We start from the raw sequence: 20847 nt of genomic DNA, 5'->3' as shown, positions 1-20847 counted from the left end.
AGCCTTTACTGAGCATATATCAAGAGTTTGCTTTTGAGGGACACCAGGAATTCTAAGAATTGGTCCCTGTTCATAAGAAGCTATAACATACAATCCTGAGGAAGGTAATCCAGAAAATAAGTTCAGCAGAGAAGCTAGATTGTTCATTCTCAACCATAATTTTAAGCAAACCGTGGCTAGTCTACAAAAAATAAACATAGCTTTAAAACTAACCAAAAGATATCCATAATTTAAAATTAGTATTTTATTCCTTAGTTTTCTGCTATTTATCTGACCTTGTCTGTAAGTTCAAACAAAAAAAAGTACTATTGAATGAGAAGCCAGGTTCTAACATCAGCTCACCCTGTGTGTTTGGACTTTGGACAAATCACATCACTGCTATGAGTCTAGATTTTCTCAAATAAAAAATGAAAGGACTGAGGAAGACTAAACTTGAAGGTTTCAAACAAAAGTTAAATTATATGACTATGATTATGTAAGTAAAAACTGCTGTTTATTTCCTACTTAGCTGAAATTATAGTAGCAGCCACTGCTGACTAAATGCCTGAATACCATACTTCAGGTATTAGATCTCTAAATTTACAACTACTCTTTCTAATTCTGTCAACAACCTTAAATGTAGGTACTACAAAAATAAGGAAACAGGAGAAAAACTGGCTTACCAAATACCACACAGCTCATAAATGTTGGGGACTGTACTGAAATATCACACAAAATCCCATGTTTTCTTCTCCAGCAAAAGTTTATTATGTATTATTTACAAGCATTATTTCTACAGAAATTTGAATAGACGTTAGAAACCCAATTAACTTAAAAAAAAGTAAAGTTAATCCATTTTGCAATTCAAAATTTCAGAGCTAAAAATGTTCACATATACTCACCTGATGCAACAGACGTTTCAGTTTGAGTAACTGAGTTTTTACAGCAGTACAATCTTGGACCATGTGCCGGAGTATCATCTCATCCAGTATCACTGCATTTTCGGGTACATCTACAAACATCTTCTGAGCCTGGAAAAAGGGGGTCCCTCCATAGCTTTCAAAATGACCCAAAGGAGATTCTCTATAGGGAGAGCCTCTGGAAGGGCAGGGGAAGAAGTTGGAGGAAAAGATATACAATATAATTTCAGAAAGAAATAGGGTAATGAAATTATTGCAGTGATTATTACAAATCAATTATCATTATCACATAGCCTTTGACTTTTGCTTACCTCAGACACTGAATTTGTTTCCACCAAAATTTCCAATCAGTTCTAGTTCTCATTAATATAATTATCTTCTTACTCCTCCCCCTTTTTGTGCATTTTACACATTGGTGAATAAACCTTACTCCTTAGGAAATGGAGAGAAACAAAAAACCCTAGGGAAAGGCCTTGCCTGAAAAAAATTATACTTATTTTCCTTGCCTGAACAGATTGTCTGCGCTTTAGCTTTTGACTTTAATTGGCCTCTTGAACTTCACATCTTTTTTTAGGCCCATAACTATACTACCTATGTTAATTCCCAGTTTGGTCACATACCCCTGGATTCCGGTCTCTTGTAAGTCCCAGAAAACAGTTAAGACAGACGAACTGTTACTTCTTATTTTGTTTTTACATTATTGATAAATCTTCTTTTCCAATAAAGGTTAAACTTGGTTTTATAAAAGTCCTATACACACCACGTATTTCCTAATCTTAAACTATATTTTTAAAAAATCGACTCTAAGGGGTGCCTGGGTGGCTCAGTCGTTAAGTGTCTTCCTTCGGCTCAGGTCATGATCCCAGGGTCCAGGGTCCCTGCTCGGCGGGAAGCCTGCTTCTCCCTCTCTCACTCTCCCTACTTGTGTTCCCTCTATCGCTGTATCTCCCTCTGTCAAGTAAATAAATAAAATCTTTAAAAAAAAATTGACTCTAAGAAAATTTAAACTTCCCTTTAGTTTCATACAACATACATGCTGAAAAAAAAATAAACAACTAGGGCTGATGTGTTTCATGGATGTGAAAAACACAATGTTTTAATCAGAAGTCATTAGCTACAACAATTTTGAAATTACTTCATTCACATAATACATAATTCCAATTGGTTCTTAAGACATGAACTTTTTATATATGTCAATAATATATGCATATATATGTATATTTAAATATAAAAATAAAAAACATATAAAATATATAAAATAACACACTGAAAGAGTATTCTCTCCAATATAATGACTATGTTAACATATCAGGATTAAAGTTAAATTCATGATGCATTAAATTTGCAAAAGCCACAACACATTAATTTTTAACCAGACTGAAAAAGTAGAAACATGGTTTTCACTAAATTCTCTAGTTTTTAAACAAATATTCCCAAATCCCCAAACTCTTAAATATTCAATATAAGCTTGGTTTTTACAAGATTATATTTCTCTGAAACTATTTTTCATATTTGATTTCAGGTCTGATTTTTGTTTTAACCAAGGAAAAAAAATTTAAGAACTTTTAAATTTTGATCTATAGTTAAGACCTAATGTGTTTATATATAATTCTGCTTTATTTTTATTGGTTCAAATTATAGTTGAATTATTAAATTTCAAATACTGATCAATTAATTAATATGATTTAACCATTCATTACTGAATAGATGGACAATCTATACATGAAATAATAAAAAATATATAGTAATAGTAAGTTAGCAAAGCAGTAAAACAAAAATATAGAATCAGCTGGCCTATGAAGAATGAGATAGCGATGTTTTCAGAGAAAAAAGGTGACATACTTTGGAAGATTTTCTTGGGCAGAAAAGAACCTGGGTGAACTATAAAGTATGAAGTTTGAATTTGACTGGAATGAAAAGTGAAGGCTTTCTGGAGAATGAAAATGAAAAGCAATGGCACAAAGTGCAAGGCATGTTTTCAGGGACAGGGACACTCTTAAATATGGCTTATGAGGCCAAAGATAGCCTGAATCCAATTTATTCTTTAACTTCATCCCTTAACACATCTGCCTCCCACAGACTGACTTCTTAATCCACAGTCAATTACCTGAGATCGCCTGAAGCACGCTACAATCTCCCCCATCTCCAAACCTATGTCAATCTCTCTCTACTCCTGGCCAGGCTACCCACCCTGCCCTCCACTGCACACTTGATCTGGAGAGTGATAACTCTTCTTCATCTTAAATTAGTTGGCATTTCCTCAGGGAAAGCTTCCTTAATCCCCCAAAGCAGGGCTTGGTACTTCCACAGGTGTCCTTATAGAGCCCTCTAGTATGCCCCACCATATTATCTGACATAGTACCTTGTGTTCATTTGCAATCTGTGCCAAATTATAAACTCCATGACGACAGACTATATATTCTTTTCCTCTATGTCACAGACCAGTTAGCTTTTTATTTTTGTTGCTGTTGCTCTCACTGAATATTAAGGATCATGGATTTTAACCCCTAGGTTGTTTCTTTTCAAGCTTCCATCACTGAAATTCTAAAGTTCTTTAGCTACTACTTTAAAATTATAATTTGGAAGCAGTTACATTAAAAAATCCCAGTTAATAATCAAATTAAACTTTACCTGCTATGTTACCAAGTGAATAAAACAAAGATTAGAGAGGGAAGAGACTGAAGGAGACTGGTCTGCAATCTACAAGAAACAGGTACAGAGTAAGGCTTCTTTTAGGTTGACTAAATATTAACCACATGCAAGGAACTAATGAATTAAAAACATTCAAAGGAAGAGTCACAAATCTTTATCACTAATAATACAGGGTCAAAGATTTGGTATCTAGAAAACCACAATGGTATAAAAGAGCCACCTCTTGCCTAGGATTAAGGTTTAAATCCTGACTGACAGTAACTAGCTACTGAAAATACTTAATGTCTTCGGGCCATAATTTCCTTAACTCTCAATGTTCTCCAGTGCGAAATAAAGTTCATATACCTTAGGTTGCATTTCAAATACTTCCACTATGAGATCCAAAATGAAACTTAAATATTCTCCTCATACTAAAATGCTACTTCCTCCTAAAGCCCTTCCTGATCCCCTCAACTAGATAAAACTACCACTTTAGGATCCTTAATTTATTTAGTACAAATTAAAGAAATCTATATAGCTATTACCTCTAATTAGATTACATGCCCTTTGAAAGCAGGACCATATCTTATTTTTATATTATCTCCACAGATTACCTGAGTTCAAATCTCAGCTTTGTCAATTATTAGCTAGTAACAGGACAAGTTACTTTAACAATCCTTCATTTTCTTGATCTATAAAATGAGGATAATAAGAGTACTTACCTCATTAGGTTGGTATAAGCTCAAATGAGGTAATATATGTTAAAGTGCTTGGAACACTGCCTGACACATAGTAAATGTTAAATAAAAACTAATTGCTATTGTATTATTGTTGTTACGATAATTTCCAACTTCTTTATATTGAAAAAAATTTCTAACATAAATGTCAAAAGAATACTATAATGCCATATAACCTTCACCTATATTCCCCAATTGGTAAATTTTAACACAATTTGTTTATACTTGTGTATTTGGTGCGAAACCATCTGACAATACATTGGAAATAACATTAACACCTTACTGAACTTTGCTGGAAAAAAATGAAGATAACTGAGAAGGTCAAGAGGCAAAAGAAAACAAAGATGGAAGAGAAAGTAAATATATAACGGGTTATTTTCAGAAAATAAAAGGACACTATTAAAGACAGGAGAGGAAAAAAAATAGGACAGAAAGATAATGAGGATTTTGAGATTCCACATTCTAAGAGAATGATGCAGTTCACACATGGAAATCTGAACCTTTAAAACAGAATGAGAGGCAAAATCACTTTCCAAGAGTACAAGCACAAACCCAGGGTTGAAGACATAAAGAATGTAAAGAAAAATAAATATGAGACAATAGAGGAATTATTGGACACAACACCTCATAAGTTGACAGGCATAAATCTGTATTTGTATACAGATTTTAACAATCGTGGATTTCTGGTAGAGAACTTAGATAGTGAAAGCAACAGAAGACTGCATGCTGTTTGGGGGAATACACTGGACAGTTAGCAGTGTGTTAGCATAGGCAGACTCTATGTAGCTGACCACAGGCCAAGTGGGCTGCTGAATATGAAGAAGTGAACCAATACAGGTATGGGTTAAGGCAAAAATGAGTCCAGTAGTTACAGAAGCATGAGAAAGAATTGTCTACCATCACCAATATTATTTAACATTGTTCTAGAAGTATAGCCAATAAAATCATCCCCCCAAAATGGGATCAGAATAACTGTAAAAAGGAATCTCTAAGAGATAAGCTTTTTTAAAACCCATTTAAACTGAATCCATACAATAGCAGCACCTGATATTCAATCCACACACCTAATAATCACATCACTGCATAATCATTATTGCAGTTTTAAAGGAATCTCTCCAAATTACGTGGCTGTACCCATATACTTATATCCTTCACTTCTACCCAAGCTTCTTGATTACTAAGATGTGTGATTCTGGGCTAATCTGAAGGCTTGTGATTCACACATTAGAACAGCAAGTGGAAATGTGTGTGTGAGAGACAGGGAGAAAGAGAATTTTTCTTCTTCATTTATTTCCTAATCCGAGTCGCACTTCGACTTCACAAAACCTTTAGTGTTTCTTTTTTCATCTTTAATAAAAACTGTATATTAAAAGTTAAATATATGTATTTTATATTCATGGTTATTATATTTTTTCAATGTTAGATTCAACACAATCTCAATCAAAATCCCACCAAATTATTTTGTGAATGTCAACAAAGTGATTCTAAAGTTTATATGAACAGGAAGAAGAGCCAGAATAACCAATACAAAGAAAAAGAAAGTCAGAATACTGACACTATCTGATTTCCAGACTTACTACATAAAGTGACAGTAATCGAGACTGTGGTGCAGATGAAAAAATAGACAAACAGATCAGTGGAACAAAAGAGAGAATCCAAAATATATCCACACATATAGTCAAATGATCTTTGACAAAAGAGCAAAGGCAATTCAAAGGAGACAGGATGACAGAAATACCATATGATCTAGTAATTCCACTACTGGGTATTTACCCAAGAAAACAAAACACTAATTTGAAAAGATACATGCACCCTTATGTTTACTGCAGCATTATTTATAATAGCTGAGATATGGAAGCAACCCAAGTGTCCACTGATAGATGAATGGATAAAGAAGATGTGGTGTGTGTAAGTGTGTGTATGCACACAATGGAATATTACTCAGCTATTTAAAAAAAGAAAAGAAAAGATCTTGCCATTTGCAACAACATGAGTGGACCTACAAGGTATTATGCTAGATGAAATAAGTCAGACAAAAAGACAAATGCCATGATTTCACTTATATGTGGAATCTAAAAAACAAATAAAGAAACAAACAAAGAAACAGACTCTTAAATACAGAGAACAAACTGATGGTTGCCAATGGGAATCTAAGTAGGGGGATGAGTGAAATGAGTAAAGGGTATTAGTGGGTACAAATTTCCAGTTATAATATAAAATAAATAAGTCACAGAGATGAAAAGTACAGCACAGAGAATTTAGTCAGTAATATTACAATAATGCTGTTTTGGTGACAGATGGTGACTATATTTATGGTGAGTACTGAGTAATGTACAGAACTGTTGAATCAATATGTTGTACACCTGAAACTAATAACATTGTATGTTAATTATACTTCATAAAAAAAATAAAGAAAACCTACGAAAAGAAAAAAAACCAAAAAAACAAAATATAGGAGACTGGATAGTTTTTTCAACAAATGATACTACAAAAACTAGAATCCATACAGAAAAAAATGATCCTTCACACTGCTCACAAAAATTAACTCAACATGTATCAAAGACCTAAATGTAAAATGTAAAACTACAAGGTAACAAAGAAGAAAATCCAGGTGACACTGGGTTGGGCAATAACTTTTTAGAGGCAACACAGAAGTACAACCCATGAAAAAAAAAATTTGTAAACCTGACTGAATAAAATTTAAAACATCTGCTCTTTGAAAAAACACCATTAGGAGATTTGAAAAGGAAGTCACAGACTGGGAGAAAAATATTTGTAAAATATCTGATAAAGGACTGGTATCTAAAATATATAAAGAACTCTTAAAATTCAACAAGAAAACAAACAACCAAATTTAAAAACGAGCAAAAGTTCTAAGCAGACATCTCACTAAAGAAAATGTACAAATGGCAAATAAGCATATGAAAAAATGCTCAATATTATATATCCTTAGGGAACTACAAATTAAAACAACAATGAGATATCACTACCTACCTATTAGAATGGTTAAAATTCAAAACACACCACCAAATGCTGGTGAGGATGTATAACATTGGGAGCTCTCATTCATTGCTGGAGAAAATGCAAAATGTACAGCCAATTTGGCAGTTTTGTACCAAACTAAACATCTTACTATATGAGCCAGCAACTGTGCTTCTTGATATTTACCAAAATGAGTTCAAAACTTACACACGTAAAGGTTTAGAGTAGCTTTATCCATAACTGCCAAATTTTGGAAGCAATCAAGATGTGTTTCAGGGGGTGAATGGATAAATGAACTATATAGTGCACGTACACAATAGACTATTATTTAGTGATAAAAACAGATGAGCTAGCAAGCCATGAAAAGGCATGGAGGAAACTTAAATGCATATTGCTGAGTGAAAAACGCCAATCTGAAAAGACTACAACTTATATGGCATTCTGGAAAAGGCAACACTATGAAGGCAGTAAAGATCAGTGGTTGCCATTAGTATTGGTGGCGGTTGGGGAAGAAGGAAGGGATAATACAAGGAGGACATGGTAGTCTAAGGGCAGTGAAATTATTCTGTATGATAGGTAATGGTAGATACAGATCATTACGCATTTGTCAAAGGCTACAGAATGTACAAAAGAGTGAACCCTAATGTAAACTATGGATTTTAGTTAATAACAGTGTATCAATATTGACTGATCAACTGGAACAGCTAATGCAAGATGTTTAAATTGGAAAAATTGCATTAAAGAAGGTGAGGGAGTATATGAGAATTCTCTATGCTTTCTGCTCAATATTGCTAAAACTAAAACTGCTCTAAGAAATGAAGTCCATCAATAAAAAAGAAAAAAAAATGACAGAAGGAAGTATTTCTAGAATGGCAGAATAAAGATCTCCAAAAAGTCCACTCCTCCATAAAAGCATTGAGAACAATGGTGAATTTGTCAAAATCAACTTATTCAGTACTATGGAAATCAACCAAACGCCTGCCACAACCAAGGAGCACTTACAAAAAAAATCAAAAACCAAAAAACAAAACGGTTGAATCTTGGTGAGAACAAGCTCTGTGGATTTTAATTTACTCTACTGCCATGCCTATCTCCCCAGCTCTGTGGCAGCTTGAAAAACAAGAGCCTTACAAGCATAATAGCAGTGAAATTCAGCAATCACTAGGGGGAGGGGTGAATGGTAATCTGGGTTTGGAATTCTTGGAAAAGCACCATTTCCAGAAAATAGTTACTATTTGACCTAACTAGCACCTCCCTAGAAAAGGCCCATTCTCAGTTGTTGTTTTATTTGACCCAATTCCGAGGTTTCTCAGTGGGAACAGCCTTATCTCTAGCGCATTTGTTGGAAAAAATCAGTGCAATTGTTTAAAATTTCAAGCTGTCAGAGACGGTGATCAAAAAACTTAAAGAAAAACCTGAGGAAGGAGATGCCTACAGGAGGCTTTGAAATGCCCCAACATATTCTTGGACATAGAGAAGGCCATACACCTATGTAGGGCTGTGCATGCCAAGGAAATACCTGGAAAGGCCTTCACCTCTCACATTTGGCTGACCCTGAGTCTCTGAGCAAGGAGGAAACGAAGGCTAAGGCAGAGCTGCAATACCAGGTTGTTGAAAGTATCCCTAAACACATACACATATAGAGCCCCTTGGCAAAGGCTGGGATACTTACTGGTTCAAGGCATTTAAAAAAAAATTGTTATCTAGTCATTAGCTCAACAAACTCCAAAATATATTAAGAGAAACACATCATAAACTATCAAAAGCTAAAGAAAAAGTGAGAATCCTGAACAATGCAAGAAAAATACGACTCATGAGAAGACACACTGATTTTTCATAAGAAAGCATGGGGGTCAAAATGTTAAAAGGAAGATTGTCAACCAAGAATTCTATATCCAGCAAAATTAGTCTTCAAAATTAAAGAGAAATTAAAACATCACCATATAAACAAAAACTGAGAGAATGTGTTGCTATCAGACCTTCCCTACAAGATAAACTATAGTTGGAGACTTTAATACTTCCTCATTAATGGACAGAACTAGGAAAAAGGTCGGCAAGGAAATAGAAGATTTGAACAATACCACAAACTAACAAAACCCAATAGATATCTATAGAACATTTACAGAGATTAAACTAGTAATCAAAAAAATTTCCACAAAGAAAAGCCTAAGCCCAAATAACTGCACTGGTGAATTCTATAAGATCTTCCAAAAACAGAAATGAAAGAAACACTTCCCTATTCAATCTATATGATCATAATACCAAAACCACACAAAGACATCTCAAAAAAATAAAATTATAGACCAATACTTATTATGAATATATACACAAAAATTCTCAACACAATACTAGCAAATTGAATCTAGCAATACATAAAAAGGATTATATACCATGACCAAGTAGAATTTATCGAAGAAATGCAAGGCTGGTTCAACATCTGTAAATCAGTCAATGTCATATACCACATTAAGAGAATGAACACCAAAAAATGATTATCTCAATAGTCACAGAAATATCATCTGACAAACTCTAACAGTCTTTCATGACAAAAACACTCAACAAAATATGAATAGAAGGGAACTTCCTCAACTGATAAAGACTACCCATGAAAAAGCAGAGCTAACATCATACTTAACAGTGAAAGACTGAATGCTTTACCCGTAATAATAGAAAGGCACAAATGTTTGCTCTCACCACTCCTGTTCAGCACTGTATTGGAGGTTCTAGCCATAGGAATTATGCAGGAGAAAAAAAAGAGAAGTACCCAGATGGGAATGAAAAAAGTAAAACTATCTCCATTCTCTGATGACATGATCTCATATACAGAAAATTCTAAGAAACTAAGGAGCCAGGAGGTTAAAGAATCATGTACATGAACACTGGAGGCATTCAGGATTGCAGCAAAGCTTACAACGGAGAGGGAAAATAAGCCAAGGGTCAAAATTTTTGTGAGCGAGGGGTAGGGACCAATAAGGAGGATTTGATACAGCCAAATGCCCTAAGTCTCAAGGAAAGAGACTGAAGAATACTTTGATTAGAAGCAAATAAGGAGTGAAGACAAAAGATCCCACCTCTAAACAGTAAAGTACTAGAGTGATTGGAAAATAAGAATCCTTCATATAAAAATACTACTAGGGAACCAGTACATTTAGGAAAGAGTGAGATTTCAGTTGCAATCAGGAGAATGTAGGCAAAGGGGTAAAAAATGTGAGTTTGTTAGGATGTGAGAGAATTCCATACAGCATAATGGAAAGTATAGGGAAAGAAGGAGGTTGCAGGAGAAAGAGGAATGAACGCTTAGGCCAGATGAAAAGAGAGCATAGTATTATGATAAAAATATAAAGGAAACTGAACTACCAGTCCCCTAAATTATGGATAAGACAGATTCGTATAATTAAAAAAAAAAAAAAGAAGACAATGATGGGAATTAAAGGACAGAAAGGAAAGGGAACTTACACTCAAGAAGTCATAGAATGGGAAGAGATACTTTTACACATGTCATGTCAAAAAGGCCCTGGGATTAGTGTATCCAAGCTTTTAAAAATCAAGGCATGGAGAGAAGAGAATAGTTTTAAGGTATACTGGAGAGTAAGCCTTGTCTTAAATGGAGTTTCTCTCTGTACCACCCAACTTCATAACTAGTTCTTGGGGATCTAGATATCCCAAACCCAGATGGCCACCCCAAAGCCTGAAGGGATCAATAAAATGGTTAACCTATAACTATTCATGACAAACCAGTGTGCCCACTTGTTGGGAAGTTCTGCATTGAGTCAAATGAGCAACCCCCAAGAATATGGTGCATTTCTCTCTCCTCCCTGAGAATCAACAGTGTGGGTGATCCACAAATTACTAGTCCCTCAAAATATACTGTGTAAAAGGGATCTGCAGTCATATGTTTTACAAAATGGCTACATATTCTATCTTTTACCACATTTTGCAAAATCATAGTACTATATATATCAAAGGCAATGCAAAGTCCACTTTACAAAAAACTCATTTAATATTAATTTGTTTATTCCTATACTTATTTGATCAGATAATTGCTCTTCTACACCTATTAACATCCAGGAATATGGTTTTTGGAAAATGTTCTTTAACTTTTCTGAAAGATGACTAATCAGTCTCAGCTTGATCATTCCCAGGGACAGAGATTACTACCTCCATCCAGGTAACTCATTCCATTTGGGACAGTCTGATTTATAATCCCATTTTAAGCTGAAATTTGCCACTCATTATCTTAAAATAGAGAGTTTTGCTGTTAAGAGTTAGAGAGCACATCTATTCATTCCTCCAAATGACCTTGCAATCCAGCTATGAACTTAGTTCTCTAAAAATAACACAGTACTGATATATGGTTTTGCACATGCTATTTTTTTCCATCTGAATACTCATCCTTCTCCTATAGAAACTCCTCCTCTGCAATCTCTACAGTCACACTTACCCATTCAATAGTAACTTCCTTTACACACCACTACCCTAGACAAAAACCAGATGCTGCATGCTTCTGGAGTCCTATATAAATCACTTTAATTAAGGCACCCATCATCATTGTGCTGCACTAATATTGTAATATACCTACCTCTCCCACAGACTCAACATCCAAGAAATATTTACTACTCAACTTTGTATGGGATGGAAGAGGAACATGAATCTTCTACATAACCAATAACTGTAATGACTCCAACTGAGCTCATGCATTACATAATTGTTTTTAGCATCCTCAGAACAATGCTCTAAGAAGCCATTACCAATCCACAGCTATCACCTCTCACACTATTTCCAAATTCAACCCAGCTTGAGAATTTAGTACAGAGTTCAACATATAGGTTCTCAATGAATATTTGTTAAATGGATGAATAAATATTATCAGAAGTATAAGCAATTCATATTTTAGTTAGGCTTCTAAATTTTCATAAGTTGGCCTCAAATTTACCTTCTTATAAACCAACCATCAAAAATGAGGGAAGCATAATCTTCATTATTTGCAATCACAACTATCTTTACATCATATTCTTGCCTGACAATAACAACTCTGATGTCCATTCCTTATCAAAAGCCTGCTATAAAAAAACAACAGCCAAAATAATGCCTGGAAAAATATATACTCCATGTATTCTTCTAGATCTTCTACATTTTATCATTTCATCAAATTATACCAACAGAGGATCCTTAGTTAAACCTCATTATTTTGTGACCCACTGCAGAACTGCCTTTTCTCACTAGTCTAGAGTTCTTTGTAGCTTGCACTGAAGAACATAAGTAAAAAACTGACTTAAGGAATTTATCATTTCTACTTTGGGAAGCTGAGACCTGTTCACTATATCACAAAGTATTCCCCTTCTCTAAGAACTCATGCAAAGCAACTTCTTTCAGGTTTCTGTCTCATGAAAGCAAATCAGTTCAGGAGAAACATTCTTTCTTATGTATAGTATAAATCTTGTAATGCATCAAGGTTTGTTCTTTGTTTTTGCTGCAAGGATTCTTAGAGCCAATTTTTTTTTCTTACTTCAAGAACTATATGGACCCACACATTTCCCTTCCATTGTTTCTTTATCCAATTTTATTATCTGCTTGGTAACTGTGCCCCAAAATGATCTCAAATCCCTAGTGAAATGAGATGAGGAAGTGAAAAGGAAAAAAATTAATAATAACTACCACCACTGGGTGCCTACTCTAAGCCATATACTGCTCAAGCACTTCTGCCTCTCATCCTTGAACAGTGAAAGGTATTATTAACTGTGTTTTACAGATGATAAACTGAAGCAGAGAGGGTTTAAATAAATTATTTAAGCTCACAAAGCTAATCTGTGTCAGGCCACAGTCTGACCTCAGGTTTGACTGACTACAGAGCCATAATGCACATCTTATCAAATTAAAAACTATGCTATGCTTCAAAAAGGAAAAGAATCCTAGCATTGTACAGTATCTTCATTTCTAACAGTACTTGAGGAACTTTTAGGTTTTAATTTATTATATAAGCAAAAGACAAATCACTTGGCACTAATTTCATATATTATTTTAAAAATAATTAACTTTAACAAATTCAACATATAATCATTCCCAAATGAGAACTAGAAAATCACACCAAAACATGAAGTACAAATAGCAGACATAAATAAAATACTTTTATTTATGATAAAGCTAATGAAAAAAGATTTGGGCCAAAAGGAAAGAATCAGACAAACTATTCCAATTAATACCATATATAATTTGAAATATTTTTTGGTGCCTCTAAAAACCAAATTAAAAAATAGTTTTGAGGGGGCAGGGGAATATTAGGATTCAAAATTAATCAAAAGGGAATATAATCTAAATTAGACTCACCTGCTCAAGTCACTTTTTCCATGGTGATGATAGTGGTCAGGATGGCTGAGGTGGTAATGCTCCTGTCCACTCCACCTCTGGGGTGGCCTTTTCCAAAATCCTTCCTGAGACTGCCGAACATTTCTGTCTGACCGGTCAAAGCGGTTCATATTGTCACACTCCACTAGACAGATTCAAAAGCAAAACACTATAAACATGCACACACTCTATAAAAGTTAACTACTTATAGCTTGATAATTAAACGCTGCTGAGAATATAAAAATGATATGCTAAAAATACCAGCCATTTACATTAGCTAATCACAAAATCAAAATTTCCAGAAGAAAAGTAACTAGTTCTTTTGGTGAAAACTGAACTTTATAGTATCCAAATTGAAGTAAATTATAAAACTTTCATATCATAGGCACTTAAGTAACAACGGTCCCAGTGTTTTAAAACAAGCAAATTATCCTTGTTATAAACATTATACATTTTATACATTTTAAACACCAGTAATTAGTTTTTAGTGGTTTTCATCATTATCACTAGCTGGTTCTGACTTCAGAATGAAAATTATTAGAAAAAGTATAAGATTTTAAGTCTAGTAGAGAACTTGTTCCCAAAAATAAATGCCACAATTAGCTTTCACTGATTTCAAGAAGCACAGATTAAGTTTTCATCACAAACAAATCGTATTTTTTTTAAATTAAACTCACAGTTTAGAAAGTAAGAAGCTTCAATATGCTTACAGTAGAGCTTGTTCAAAAAGTCTAAAATGTCACTGAAAACAAAGCCAGTACTTTGCCGCAACAAATAGTACACTCCCTGAAATCCAAATGCCACAAAAACACGAGAAGAATCTCCTTCAAACACCCCAAGCTTCTCCTTCACTTACCCAAACACTTTTTCCTCACATATCTGAGCACTCACTAAGAGAGTTACTTTGTACAAGGGAGACATTGTGTCGCCGGCTGCCTACTCAGACATAGTTGCATACAAGGCACTGACAAACAGGCCTTCCTTCCTGCTCAACTCCCAGCCCTCCCTGTGGGAAGCAAGCCCAGTTTACCCTGTGACTCCATCTTCGCTCAGTGGTTACATAGCTACTGAGTTAGGACTGTTACTAAAAATACAACTAAACACTAACTCAAGCCAGGAACAAAAAAGGTTTCTCTAGTCTTAGAATTATTACATGAGAAAGTTCAAATCCGGAATGCTTAGAATGCTTAGAATAAAGAAGCTGTAGAAATCAATGTGATCCCCAATTTTAAAAAATTCATTATTTAAGTGATTATTTTCACTTAACCTAAAACTTGAATTTGAAATACGGAAAGTGTTTCATTACAGTACACCAGATAAAAACAAACTTCCCCACTACAAAAAAGTAGTTAAAGTGCAGATGTTCAATTCTCATATACACTAAACTCAGTGTAACGTAATTTCTTCTAAATGCATAATAATTTTGTATAACTTTTTAAAACACTTTGAAATTTTATTTATAACCATTAAAGAAATCAATTTTGGGGGAAAACTATACATTTTATAGTTTAAAAAAATTTAAAGAAAATATTTTCTAAAGAAGCCTTACATTTGAAATTATTTCAATTTCTTGTCATTTTATTGAGATAAATTACAATCTATTTTTTATCTATTTTTTTTAAAGTTCAATTATAGAAAACCTGACTGTTAGATAAATAAAGACATGGTGACCATTATAATGAAAAAAATAAGGAATGGAAGATGAGATCGGAAAAGAAAAATAAATTTAAAAATATCCCAGAAAGACTTAAAACTGATTTTAGTTCATATTTGTATTACACTCAAAGACTCAGTTAAGCTCAAGTATTTCTACATGGCATTAAAATGTTACTTTAGTTTAAGCAATTCTATAAAGCTAGAGATAATCTGTTATCTACTTTTATCTGAATCCATATTTAATTCAGGCAAGTAAAATTCCACTCACTCCCCAAACAAGAAATTCTGTCATAATAAGAATCTGATATGTAATTAGGATATCATCAACAAAGTGCATACAGAGTAGCAAGAAGCAAATGAACCAGGCAAATAGGCCAGGAGATGGGGTTAAATACTGTGGGAAATTAAAGTGCATAAAATTGATGTGCCACTTTTGTTTTTGCTAAAGAGGTTGTTGATACTACACACAGGCTACAGATTAAAGCCCCTTTATTGAAACAAGAACTCAACCACAGACACAATGGCAAATAAACAGTGGAAACAAACATTTGCCATGACCACAAAAGACTACTGGTAGACACTGAGATAGAGGGGCCTAAATTCTCAGATAAATGAGTGCTCCAAGACTTTTTAAGGTTTCTGCTTATATAGTTGACCTTTGAACAATGTGGGTGTTAGAGTATGGGACCCCCTGCACAGTCAAAAATCCGTGTATAATTTTTGACTCCCCCAAAACTTAACTACTAATAGCCTACTGTTGACCGGAAGCCTTACCAATAACATAGTCATTTAACACATATTTTGTACATTATATGTACTATATACTGTATTACAATAAGCCAGAGAAAATAAAATGTAAATAAGAAAATCATAAGAAAAAATACATTTACAGTACTGCACTGTATCAAAAGAAAATGATATTAAGAAAATCATAAGGAAAATAAACACATTTATAGTACTGTCCTTTATTAATTGGAAAAACCCACATATAAATGAACCCACACATTCCAAACCTGTGTTGTTCAAGGGTTAACTATACTCCTATCTGAGGCACCCATCAAACATATATTCATGTACTTTAAAATGTTACTAAGAAAATAATGTGAAATAACATTAGTGGTGGTTTCTTAGATAAGATTAGGGGGTTCTCTGACAGAATGAAAGAAACAACATAGAAAAGAAAATGGAAAGCAAACAAAATTACAAGATGGAGATAAATCAAAACCATTTCCATAGCCAATGATGGAACACGACAAAGAAGACTAAGAAAGGAAATAAATCCCTCTGAACATGAAATACCATAAGGCATGATGAGGCAAACCAAAACATATCCTGGCTTGAAAAATTTTAACCAGGTATGTTGATCACAGCTCTCTACACACCAGATTTTGCCCTAACTATGCATTTAGGACTAGAAAATAAAGGCCCTGTGAAGGAGGTTTCCAGGTCCAAAAGTAAGAGGCAGCAGATTTTAGTTCTTTTACTGTGAGTAGGAGACAGAAATAATATCAGGAGAGGGAAAGAGGATCTAATATAGATAGCTAACTGAAAGGTATGGGACTTGGGATGCCTAGATCTACCACTCATCACACTCATTTCTTCTGATTTGATAAAGGAAAAAATATAACACCAAAAGTAACCTAGATTATTTCTCTGATTATTTAAAGTCATAGGAAGGTAATGGATGACATAGGTATTATTTCCACCTGTGAATAACAATTGGCTATGAAGATGGCAGGAAGAAATTACACATTACAAAGCCTAGAAAGAATGTGCTTTGCAGGAGGTTTTACAATCTGATCAGAAAAGTTCTGAACTAAAATTTGGTTCAAAAGAAGAAAAGCTCATCTAAAAAAAATAATAATAATAATCATGAACCTTGTTATTACTAAACACAATTAGCACTGAAAAAGAAAGATAAATTTCCAGAAGAAAATACAGTAACTGGAAAGTGATCAAGGATAATACTATAGAACTCATATAACTATAACTCAATAAAAGCAAAAATGTGGCCTTAGGAAATATAACAAAGAATAAGTACAATTTAATAGGAACCATAACTTGCTGTGGTGTGGGATTCAGGAAGTAATTAGAAAGATATCTCTCTTCTTTTTTTTTAAGAATTTATTTATTTATTTATTTATTTATTTATTTGCGAGACAGCAAGTAAGCACGAGGCGGGGGTAGAGGCAGAGGGAGAGGGAGAAGCAGACTCCCTGCTGAGCGGGGAGCCTGATGCAGGGCTTGATCCAAGGACCGGGGGATCATGACCTGAGCCAAAGGTAGACACTTAACCAACTGTGCCACCCAGGCGCCCCAGAAGACATCTTTTTCCAGAGAAAAGTTTAAAAACAGAAGGAGTAGATAAAATAGCACATGTAACAAGGTATACACTATAGAAACATCATAAACCTGAGGATTAAACTATAAATATGCCAAATGCTAGGCTTTAATCTGTAGGCAATGAGTGACCATTAGATGTTCCAGAGCAAGAGAATAAAGCAATACAATTGTGTTTTTGATACAACCTGAACAGTTCATTTGAGAACTTTAGAACAAAAAAGGTGAAAATATCAAATACTCAACAGTCTGCCAAAAGAAATTCAGAACCAAAACTGTTTCCTTAAGAGATTCCTTGACAAAGGTAAAAGAAAAAATGTAAAAGAATTAAAACAATTTTGTCTTTCAGATCCTTCCTAATCACAACTGAAACCTAAAGTCCTTTCTCGTTTTATTCTTCTTCCCTCATTCTATGCTCCTCGATTTTGCTCTGCCCCATCTCTCCCTTGACCTCTTTCCCTACCCTGAAGCTGGCCAGAAACCTCAAAGGCTCATTATCTCTTGAAGTTAAACCTCTTTCAGAAGAGGGAAAACCCCATAAGATTGATTTTTAAGACCTGGACTCATTCTAAGCTGAGAGTCATGGCTGCATGTTTTCTAAGATCTAAATAAGACTGGGAGAAATTTGCAGAGGTATTTAGAATAGTTTCAGGAATTGATAATCCAGGATCCCTATTACACATTATTAGTTCATATATTGAGGGAACCCCAGGTGCAAAAAATAAAATGGAAAAGGCACAGTGTGAAGAATCTGAAGGTCATGTAACTTAAGAACCATGATTGATTGTGTAGAAGAGGAAAGAGTTTTTCTTGATCTTGTAGGGTCAGAAAATTAAACTGAAGGAAAGCATACAAACTTATTTAATATTATTTGTAACAGGGGAGCCTTCACAAGGAAATAAAGACCCAAAGAAACAGACCTGTATTTTTTTTTTTTAAGATTTTATTTATTCGAAAGAGAGAGAGAGCGAGAGCAGGAACACAAGCGGGGGGAGTGGGAGAGGGAGAAGCAGGCTTCCTGCTGAGCAGGGAGCCCGATGCAGGGCTCGATCCCAGGACCCTGGGATCCTGACCTGAGCTGAAAGCAGACGCTTAACGACTTAGCCATCCAGGCGCCCCAGACCTGTGTATTTTTATGCTAGGTTTGATAAAAAGTGGTCAGTCATGGAGGAGTATGACAGGTCAAGGAGTATGAGGTAACTGTAGTAAACTGAGGGAAACTTAGCAAGCCCTATTTTTTAGGATTCCTCTTGGGAGTCTCTTTGTCTTGGTATTAAGAATGCGCCTTTCCTCTAGGTATAGGGAGGGTACCTCTCACATGAGGGTTTTATGATCTGTTTCAGGGAAGGAGGGTTGGGGAGGAGGTCAAAGTGACTTTCTTGTTTCTGCCATTTTCTCAAACTCCTTGAGCTTAAGCTATTCAATATGCCAAGGTGCCATATTTTTGGGTAGTACATACTGAACTCCATCAATTGCATAAGAAACTAGAAGAGGTTAGAAAAGGACTTTCAGAGGCTGTTAACAAAGTCTTCTCTATGAATGTAGATTGGGCTCTGATTCAGTTCTGTAAGGAAAGAAAGGATAAATCCACTGCAGACTTCAAGAGTAGACTAACACCTTTAGATAGCATTCAGGGGTAGATTCTGAAAGAGATGTGACCAGTCTCCTCACATTCTGTAAAGGATTTTAAGGCAGAAATAGGATAAATATAGCCTCATTACCAGATTTCTAATACTTGGAAAGAGCCTTAGAAAAAAGTAGAATACAACTCAGAATAAAATGATGTCCTTCACATATCACAACTAGATGCTTCCACCACAGCCAATTAAACACTAGAGGAAGAAGTCTCTTAGTACACTTCTAACAGCAGGGCACTGGAAAAACAAGTGTCCTGCATCACCTGTGAAATAAAAGACAAAATAAAGTAGGTGATTAATCAAAGTGTTCTGGAGGGGAGATCAAGTGCTCAATTTCCAATTTTATCCTTGCACTCAAAAGATAATTTTCTCTAAACATTAAAAGAAAATCTTGCAAATGTTTTATTGCTACAGGCACTATGATATCAACCTTAAACCCTCCTATTGTTATATAATCTTCCCCCCTCAGTGTCACCAAACAACTCAGTTATGGATATTTCTGAAAACTCTCACTTCCCAAATCCTAGCCCATAACAATCCAAGAAACACCTGACCACCAAACATTCTTTCCTCCTCTGTGTTATCACATATGCTACCTAATAGGTCATGATTTACTGTACAAATATAATTGCCAGATGACTATTCTCATGGCCTCTTCCTTGAAATCCCAGAAGATCCCTTATTCATAATGAAGTCATAACAAACTTGTGTCCAAAGTTAAACCCAAACTAAAGATCTCAACAAAGTCTCAGACTTCTTGTTGGTAAAAATTCCACTGATATTGGCAGAATTAGTGATGCTGAACACACCAAGCTTCAGAGTGACCCATTCAAAACTCTACCCAAATTTGCATAATAGCCACCAAAACCAGAAGCTAAAGGGAATGAAAATCAATAGTCAAAAGTATATTAGAAAACTCCTTTAAACCTAGTACCAGTCCTTGTAACATTCCTATCCTCCCAATCAAAAAACTCAGTGGGGGGTATAGTCATCCAGGACCTCAGAGCTATAAAGAGAACAGTCACTCCTTACTCCCCAGTAGTACCAAACCTGAATACTATTTTATGTTTGGTGCCTCGGAAGGCTACGTATTTTAGACTTATGTTCTGCTTTCTTCAGTGTTCGGTTATCTCAAAACAGTCAAAATCTGTTTGCCTTCTCCGAGGAAAATCTACAATATATGTGAGATATTATACCTCAGGGGTTCCCTACTACTTTTCATAAGTCCCCAACCAAGACCTCGAAGATTTTAAATTTCCCTATGATTCTAATTTTATCTATCATGAGGATAACTTTATGTTGTCCTCTAAAGATGAGGCAGGTTCTAATACCAATTCCTATAGCTCAGAAAGGGTATAAAGTTCCCAAAGAGAAGTTAAAATCTGTCAAAGTAAAATGCATTATCTAGGATGTGATTTATTCCAAGGAAGTATATTCCTCACTCCTCACTACCAACCCTTAAAACTTCACATGAAATCTCCTAGTTCATCATCTCATTTCCCCCCCCATAATTGTCAATGGTTTATATTTTCCCCTGTTCTCCAATATTTTTCCACCTGATCTTCCAGGCCACTAATTTGGATTTCAACAGCAGCTATGCTTTCTGTCATCTACTGAACTGTT

The 20847-nt window shown here is 34.7% G+C and overlaps 1 protein-coding gene across 5 annotated transcripts in view; it reads right to left on the bottom strand.

Annotated features, from left to right (window-relative positions):
• CCSER2 (coiled-coil serine rich protein 2) overlaps positions 1-20847 on the bottom strand; it is a 151793-nt gene that overhangs the window by 86119 nt on the left and 44827 nt on the right. For 4 of the 5 annotated variants that reach the window (XM_032423829.1, XM_032423830.1, XM_032423831.1 and 1 more), the window contains exons 4-5: positions 13574-13736; positions 882-1077 (exon numbers count right to left, since the gene is read on the bottom strand). In XM_032423829.1, coding sequence (XP_032279720.1) covers positions 882-1077; positions 13574-13736 — 359 coding nt within the window. Of the gene's footprint in view, positions 1-881; positions 1078-13573; positions 13737-14447; positions 14967-20847 lie in introns of those variants that run through there. The other variant, XM_032423833.1, reaches the window with a different exon arrangement.

This window comes from Phoca vitulina, unplaced genomic scaffold (assembly GCF_004348235.1).
Source record: "Phoca vitulina isolate PV1807 unplaced genomic scaffold, GSC_HSeal_1.0 scaffold29, whole genome shotgun sequence".
Lineage (NCBI taxonomy): Eukaryota > Metazoa > Chordata > Mammalia > Carnivora > Phocidae > Phoca > Phoca vitulina.
The sequence above is the reverse complement of the archived record's forward strand: the minus strand, read 5'-3'. Positions and strand labels throughout refer to the sequence as shown.